The sequence below is a fragment of the Pinus tabuliformis genome, chromosome J, assembly GCF_031772625.1.
Source record: "Pinus tabuliformis cultivar Carrire ecotype Pingquan chromosome J, CPIR1, whole genome shotgun sequence".
Taxonomy (NCBI): Eukaryota; Viridiplantae; Streptophyta; class Pinopsida; order Pinales; family Pinaceae; genus Pinus; species Pinus tabuliformis.
In genome coordinates, this window is record NC_142295.1 from 271,587,774 (window position 1) to 271,596,425 (window position 8,652).

At 41.1% G+C, this 8,652-nt stretch overlaps 1 protein-coding gene across 1 annotated transcript; it reads left to right on the forward strand.

Moving 5' to 3' along the window:
- Window positions 1-5,905: 5,905 nt before the first annotated feature.
- LOC149226823 (uncharacterized) lies at window positions 5,906-7,918 on the forward strand. The gene has a single exon (XM_089380307.1). It carries the CDS (start codon window positions 5,906-5,908, stop codon window positions 7,916-7,918), a length of 2,013 nt encoding a protein of 670 aa, XP_089236433.1.
- The last annotated feature ends 734 nt before the right edge of the window (window positions 7,919-8,652 follow it).

An 8,652-nucleotide genomic window follows, 5' to 3' on the forward strand; every position in this document is an offset into this window, starting at 1 on the left:
TCGGCAGGAAGATCAGAAAGTGTCCAGGTGTGATTCTTCTGAAGACTCTGGAATTCGGCTTCCATAGCCTGTTCCCACTCAGATGTACCCTTAGCCTCTGAATAGGTTTGAGGCTCAAAAATACTGTGTAGGTTAGCCATAAGAGCAAAATTGACTGTAGACTGTTGTCTGTTCTTATGTCTAGAAGTTCTACCTTCAAGGAGCTCATCATCCCGGAGATCACCTATGGTTTTAGCCCACCATTTAGGCCGAAGAGAAGAAGAACCAATATCAGGAGTAGAGGAACCAATATCAGGAGGAGGTGGAGAAGGCTCAAGAGCAATAGGGACAGCAAGAGGAGGATTAGCTTCTGGAGGAAGCTCAGATAGAGTATTATCAAATACTGATGCTACATCATCCCTCCCATCAGGTGGACTGACCGGAAGAAGAACACTGTGAGGCTGATCCTCAGAACGCTGCTCAGAAGAAGAAGACTGAAAGAATCCTCTGTCTTCATCAAATACTACATCTCGACTGAAGCTAAGACGACCAGTGGCTATATCTATCAGCCTATAGGCCTTGTGATGATCACTGTAACCTGTCATCATGAGTTTCTGACTTTTGGAATCCAACTTAGAGCGCTTAGCAGATGGAATCCAAACATATGCAACTGAGCCAAATACTTTGAGATGACTGATCTTAGGCTTACGACCAGACCAAACTTCTTCAGGAGTCTTCCCTTTAACAGCCTGAGTAGGTGATCGGTTAAGAAGGTAAACAGCAGTAAATACTGCTTCAGCCCAGAATTTGTTTGGAACACTCCTGTGTTGTAACATGGAACGAGCCATTTCAACAACCGTGCAGTTGCGACGCTCGACAACACTGTTCTGCTGGGGAGTGTAAGGTGTGGTTAATTGACGTTTGATGCCATGAATATCACAGAAGTTGGCAAAAGCTGAGGAACAAAATTCCCCCCCCATTGTCGGTCCTAAGGGTCATGATTTTACAACCAGATTCTTTTTCAACTAAGGTTTTAAACTTCTGAAAGGTACTAAGAGCATCAGATTTATTTTTTAAAAAATACACCCACATCTTTCTACTGAAGTCATCTACAATAAGTAAAAAGTATTTGCAAGTAGTGATAGAAGTTGTATTCATAGGACCACAAATATCAGCATGAAGTAACTGAAGTACCTTAGATGCGCGCCAAGATTCTCCATTTTTTAATGAAGACCGATGTTGCTTTCCCGCTTGACAGGCGCTGCATACCCCCAACTGCTGAGTCTAAATATCAGGTAATCCTGACACAAGTCCCTCCCGAGAGAACTGAGAGAGATACTGCATATTTAGATGCCCATATCGCTGATGCCATAGAGTGTTGATGGGAGAGACACGTGCTGCTAGAGCCACTTCTGGAAAGTCACCGGTGTCAAGTAGCCTGTATAGACCATGGTCCTCTAGGCCAACAGCAACTGTTAGACTGGTCTCCCTGTCAATGATGGAGCACTTGTGTGCACTAAACACAACATCAAGCTGAGGAGAATTCCTCATAATCTGGCTGACAGATAGCAGATTAATCTCCATACCAGGAACATAGTATACATTTAGAAATATGAGCGTGCGTCCACCAGACTGAATTTGAACTGTACCCCTGCCAGCTACATTGTACTTTTCACCTCCACCAAATACCACTGAATCACTGAAAGGTGAGAAGTCAATAAGCCAGTCACGCCTGTGAGAGAAGTGGCGTGATGCACCAGAATCAATGTACCATGCAGAGGAAGGAACATGTTCTGAAGACCTTTTAGCCATAAAGGCGTAAAAGGCAGAGTCTGTCTGCTCGGAATGTTCTGCAACATTCGTTGTCTGATTTGGCCCTCCCTGTTTCTTCTGTTCAGAAGCAATCCTCTGTCGGCAATCTTTCTTCATGTGACCGAACCTGTGACAGTAATTACACTGCACACTTTTCTTCCTAGCAGGATCAAAAGACTGAGGAGAGCCTTTCTGCTGAAAAGACTGAGAGGACTGGTATTTTGCAGCAAATGCATTTTCCGAGGGCACTGATGAAGTACCACTACCAAACTGCTGTTTCCACCGATCCTGCTGCAGAAGTTTGGTACATAAATCTGGAAACTTCAGATCAACATTTGTGGTTGTAATGTTGAGTGTTTCTATGAAGTGTTCATAAGATTTCGGTAGACTCTTCAGAGTAATGACTACCATATCTTCTTCCTCCATGGTCCGACCAATGGCTTCGAGCTGATCTCGAATGTCTTTAATTTTGTTGAGATGTTCCTGTAAAGACATATGTTCATCCATCATGATGGAGAACAACTGATTTTTGAGAAAAAATGCTCTGCTTTTGTCAGATGTCTCGTGCAGTTCTTTCAACTGTTGCCAGATTTCGGCAGCGGTCTTGCCAGAAGGAATCTGTGGTAACTGATCATCAGCGACAGAGAGCTTGAGAAGCATAACAGCCTCCCGATTTCGATCATCAAATTTATCTTGATCGGTACCAGCTGTACCGGGACGAGGCTCTTTGCCCAAAATGAGTTGATCAAGACGCCTGTATTCAAAAATGGTCAGCATTCTTTGTTTCCAAATGTTATAGTTGCTGCCATTAAAGCGTTGATTTCCTTCTAACATCAGATTGGTGAGCGTGGCCATTTTCCAAAAGTTAATACAGAAGTCTGACACACAACAAAGTGTAGCTGCCTGCTTAAAAATCTTCTTTCAAGATGACTGTACCAAATCTTAACAAATTCTGTTGTGAAAGAAATAGGCTTGCACACAAAAAATTACTCAGATCTGTATCAGTGCACCAGATCAAAAACACTAGACCAAAAGAAAAAATAACTCAGATCTGATCACGCCACTTTAAAGATGACTGTGATGCTGGTTTGATCACGTGCACTGATGATAACTGTGATGCTGTTTTGATCAAAATACCAGATCAAAACCAGATGATAACTGTGATGCTGTTTTGATCCCACTTCAAAAATAACTGTGATGCTATTCTGGTCCCACCGCTTCAAATAAAATCACAATAAACTTTAATCCAATTGCTAAGCAAACACGTGAATCTGGAAAATACCTTTACGTGAAACTGTCGTCACGTGATCTGGAGGATCTCGATCTGTTGAAAACGTGAGCCAAAATACGCGAGGGAAAAAAAATTTTAACTGTAGCTTCGGCTTTGGACGCAAACGCTTCGGCTTTGGTTCAGGCCCTCGAGACAGCCAATGTAATACCACGGGACCAGTCAATGTAATACCACGGGAGCTGATTCGTGCTTACTGTAACTTTGATATAATACTGTAACTCTGATTTGATTCGGGCGTGCGATTCCTCACTGATATATTCCCGTGTAGCGAACACTGATATATTCCCGTGTAGCAAAGACTGTGTCGGGCATGTAAACTGTGTTGCCACGTTCCCGTGTGGCAAAGCAAATCGGAGGATCGATACGGCGTTCAGGTGCTTTCGCCGGTTTTCTCCTCGCAACTCGGGTCGAATTTGGTGCCGCTGGAAAGTGCCTTACTGAACTTGATATGTTTCGGGCGTGCCTCGATTCGAAGCTGGCTAGTCCTCGATTCGAAGTTGTTCTTCTCAGATCACGTGTTCTAAAGACTGCTCCGACGATTGGCTTTCATTCCCCTCTATCGATTGATAGTAATTTTTGCCCTTTGCCGTTTTAGAACTTGGGCCCCCCCGGGGTTTCGAATCTTGGTTCTTCGAAGGCGTCGGCGGTCCTGCACGGCTTCCAAATTCGTTGATCGGGTGGCCACGAAATAAACAAGACTTCAAAACAAATAAACTGTTCACGATTCTGAGCACCGCCACAAAGTTAATTCCTCATAAAATGATAATGCAGGAGAAGAATCCCTTTCTGTATCGAGATTGACGACTGTAAGCTTTTATCACAATGAGCAAAGCCGAGGCTAAGACTCAGTGAAGGCTACCTGGCTTACAGAGGGCTCGACCTTAGAAAGGAATGAAGGAACTCACGAGATTAGGATACGAAGAGGATAGCTGATCAAGAAATCTACAGACCCTGAGAGCAGTTTCGAAATAAACTACTGAATTTTTCAAACTATGAAAAATTATTTCGAAAAAAAATCCCTGTGCTCTGATACCATAAAACAGTGCGAAACACGCATGTAAAAGAATATTGAATGAATTAATTCACAAAGAGCAAACAGCTCAATGATAATACAAAGATATTTACAATAATAGAAACATCAGGTTTCTATGTAGAATATGGAAACAAACAGTTTCATCTAAGAAACTGCTAAAAGAATAAAAATAGCAACAGCTAAAAGACTGAGCATTAAATACTAAATCGAAATATTCTAATAGGTGTGTTTCCCCAGTGTGGGAGACTCGACTCCCCAAAAGGGGTACTTCTGGGCGTCCCCCCCCCCCCCCCGAAAATGGGGTTCCTCTGGGCGTCCCCCCGAAAATGGGGTTCTTCTAGGCGTCCCCCTTCATTTTTGTCTAATTACCCTTTATAAACAAAAAATAAAAATAAAAAATGAAAATTAATTTATTAAAAAAATAAAAAATAAAATAAACTAAATTAACAATTACAAATAAAAAATTACATGAACATTGAAAAGTTAGGGTTAACTCTACTTTTCATTCTGCCGCCATTCATTATGCTCTTACCTCAACGCATTTTTTTCTTCCATCTACTCCCACTGCGCCCACGAGAGCCTCAGAGCTTCAGCTCACGCCTTATCCTCCCTCTTCTCCACGCAGCGGCTTGCTGTTAGCACTTAGCAGTTACGTTGCAAACTTGCAGTGGTTACTGCCAACTGGTTACCTTGCTGCTCCACGCAGCCGGCAGCATATCAGCGTAATCCAATTCTTCCAGACTTAAGGACGAACTGCAGAAGGTTGCAAGGCTGAATTTCTGCATCACATAGGAGGGTCGAGTAATTCAGTGTGACCGAAACCATATTTATAATTGTTGTTGGGCATACATGCTTTGATCGTTGGGTGTGAGACAGTCAACCACGGTTCCACCAGCCCTCCACACAGCCGACAGTTGAAACAGCCTGCTGGTAATTTTTGTTTTGCAATCTACTATGCCAGTCTCAACATTTTATCTACCTTCTAAATTTTAATTCGATTCAGGCCATGCATTATTATTATTAAACTGTTTTTCAGATTTCCCTATGTTGTTTGTCTCTTTAAAACATGGGTTCAACCTCTGCTTGCTAGGTGGGTGTTTATTTCACGGTTCCACCAAACCCTCCACGCAGCTGGCAGCATTGCTGCTATACCAGCGCCCTCCACGCAGCCGGCAGCTTTGCTGTAAGCCTGTAACGCTGTTCCACACATTTGCAGAGTGTTGGGCCGCTGGCAGCTCGACTACCCATCCCCGCGTCCACCAGCCCTCAGGACCACGCAGCTGCTCAGGACCCGTCCAGAATCCACGCAGCTGCTCCAGTCTGTACACAATGAGTTTGGCTGCAATTTTTTTTTTTAAATTCATGTTTCACTGTTTCAATGTTAAAGTTTTCTCATTTACATGGCATTAAAAATTAAAAAACTCAGAACTGTAAATTGTTTGTCAAATTCACTTTTTAATTTTTTTTTTTAACTCAGAACTGTAAAATTTAAATTGTTTGTTAAATTCACCGTTTAAATTTTTTTAAGCAATACCAGTAGTAATAAAAAATAAAAATTAAGAATTTTAATTGTTGTGAACTTAGAAGTATTCTATTTTATAAATTTAAAATTATAATTTATTAAATTATCAGTTTTATAAATTGGTTACTCAGTGTTATAAATTTATTAAATTATCAATGATTCAGTTTTAAACTTTTATAAATTATCAATGGTTTTAAATTTTAGATTTTGAAACCCTTCTTGCAGGGCATTAAATAATACAAAATCTACAAAATAAACTATTTGCAAAATGAGTGACAGCAACCAAAGTGGCAGTGACAGTGAAACTGAAAATGAATATGATCCTCAAACTGAAACAAGAAGTCGTCTTCAAACTGAAACGCCATCAACAATAAATGAAACCCATGTTAGTAGTACAGCTAGTGTTGATGTCATTTCAACGACTCCAACCCCATCAATGTCATTGGCAGAATATGCAAAGGGGACATTCAATCCAAGCAAACCTCTTCTGCTATATGCTACTAAAATCACTGGCTCTTCAACCCAACCAAAACCAGGAAGCACAAGAGGTGGGACACGCCATTGGAAATGCAACATTTGTGCCCATTCTTGGGCTGGGAGTTACAGTCGTCTCAGGATGCATCTTTTGGGTGTAGGTGGCAAAGGGGTTAGCATATGTTCACATTTAATACTGCTGCAAAAATCAGAGCTCTTGAGAATGCAAATGGCAACAGATGCAAAGGGCATGTTCTCAAGCAAAAATGTCATGGCCCAACCTCAAGAAAATTTTAATGAAGCCACAAGCTCAAAAAGAAAATCAAAGAAAGATATGCCTCCACCATTTCCTATTGGGACTAAGGGTTCCCGCTCTTGTGCAGTGGGACCAACTCTTGCAGGGATGTACAGTAAGTTGAACCATGATGATACAGATGATGCCATTGGCAAATTGCTTTTTGCCAATGGAATTCCTTTCCATGTTAGTCGTTCTCCTTACTACAAGGAGATGGTCAAGGCAATTGCAACAGCAGGACCCTCATATGTGCCCCCAGGTGAACATAAGTTGAGGACAGTGATATTAGAAAGGCAAGTGGCCAATATTAATGTGCAAAAGGAAACTTTGAGGCAGACATGGGTGAGGGAAGGTTGTTCTATTGTTATGGATGGGTTGACAGACATTGCCAAACGTCCACTTATCAACATCATAGTCACTTGCCGAGAGGGGTCTTTCTTTCTTAGAGCTATTGATTGTTCTGGAAAGCGCAAAAATGCAGCTTTCCAATTTGAGCTTATTCGTGATGCTATAGAGGAGGTTAGCTCTACAAATGTTGTACAGGTTGTGACAGATGCAGCAGCAGTGTGTAGATCAGCAGGATTAATGATTCAGAGTAAATACAGACATATTTTATGGACCCCTTGTTGTGTGCATGCACTCAATAATGCATTGAAAGACATTGGCAAAATTGAGTGGGTATCTAACTTGGTGACAACTACAAGAAATGTGCAAATGTTTATTTGCAATCACCACACCTCCTTAGCCATGTACAGGTCTCATGCGAGGAAGGAATTCCTCAAGCCTACCGATACCAGATATGCTAGTTATTTTCTTTTATTAGAGAGGATGTTGGAGGTGCAGTCAACATTGCAGGCCATGGTTGTGACTCCAGATTGGAACAGATGGGCAAAATCCAAGACAGAGGAAGGGAAGAAAATCATGATTCAGATATTGGATAATGATTGGTGGACAGATTGTGGTTATTTGGTGTCACTCTTACGTCCTGTAGTTGAGGTCATTCGCTACACTGACACAGATTCTCCTGCTCTTGGAGAAATATATGAGACTTTTGATAGTATGTTGGATCAAGTAAGGGTGGCCATTCGTGAGAAAGATCCTTCCTTAAAGTTCTATACGACTCAGATTCGACCCATTATTCAGCATAGGTGGGATCGAATGAATACACCTTTGCACATGGCGGCATATGCACTCAACCCAAAATGGTATGTGGCAAGAAGTGGTAGAATTCTTCCCATTGAAGATCCAGAGGTCAAAAAGGGATTTCGAGCAGCCATTACAAAGATGTATAGTTCAGAAGAAGGGAGAACCATTAGGAGACAATGGATGCAATTTGCAAGTCTCAGTGGTCCCTTCAACAAGACTGATGCAAGGGAAGATCGCAATGATTTAGGCCAGACTGACCCCATTGGTTGGTGGACCATGCATGGGGATGAGGCTCCAGAGATCCAACAACTTGCTATTCGCTTATTGTCTCAAATTGCTAGTTCCTCTGCAGCAGAGAGGAATTGATCCACATATAGCTTCATCCACTCTATCAAGAGGAATAGACTTTCCTCTAGGAGAGCAGAGAAGCTAGTTGTAGAGCACAGTTCTCTACGTCTTGCACATAGGAAGACACCAGAGTATCGGAGGGGACCAGCAACACGATGGGATGTGGATCCAGAGGATAGTGCACAGATAGATGATGAGGATGGACCAGATGAGTTGCAGCATGGTTTGGTTGGAGTTCCATTGGTTACTCAAGAGAGTGACTCTGACTCAGATAATGACATTCCCATTGATGTTCCTAATGACTTCATGCAGCAGATGGATGTAGAGGACCAATCATTGAGATTGAGTCATTGAAGTTGATTTTATTTTCAGTGTTCATTTTCCATTTTTACTTTTCAGTTTTACTTTTAAGTTTTAACATTTGAGTTGTGACACTAGATATTGATGACCGACTCTTCACTCTTAACTATTTTTGAGTTTGAAACTTTGAGTTATATAAATTGAAAATTTTAATTTAGTGTTCAATTTAGAATCTAGAAGACTAGAATGATGAATGATGAATTCAGAATTTTCAATTTTCAATTTAATTTTTAAATCAATGATTCAATGTAAATTATAGAATGATGATTGATGAATAATGATGGATATGGATCAATGTACATTGTATTTGAATATTTCATATTGAATTTTATTATTGAATCTTATGGTATTGAATCTTGATGAATTAGCATTTAGAACATTATAATGAGTAT

Coding starts and splice junctions, on each gene's coding strand:
- LOC149226823 (XM_089380307.1), top strand. CDS start 5,906: ATGAGTGACAGCAACCAAAGTGGCAGTGACAGTGAAACTGAAAATGAA.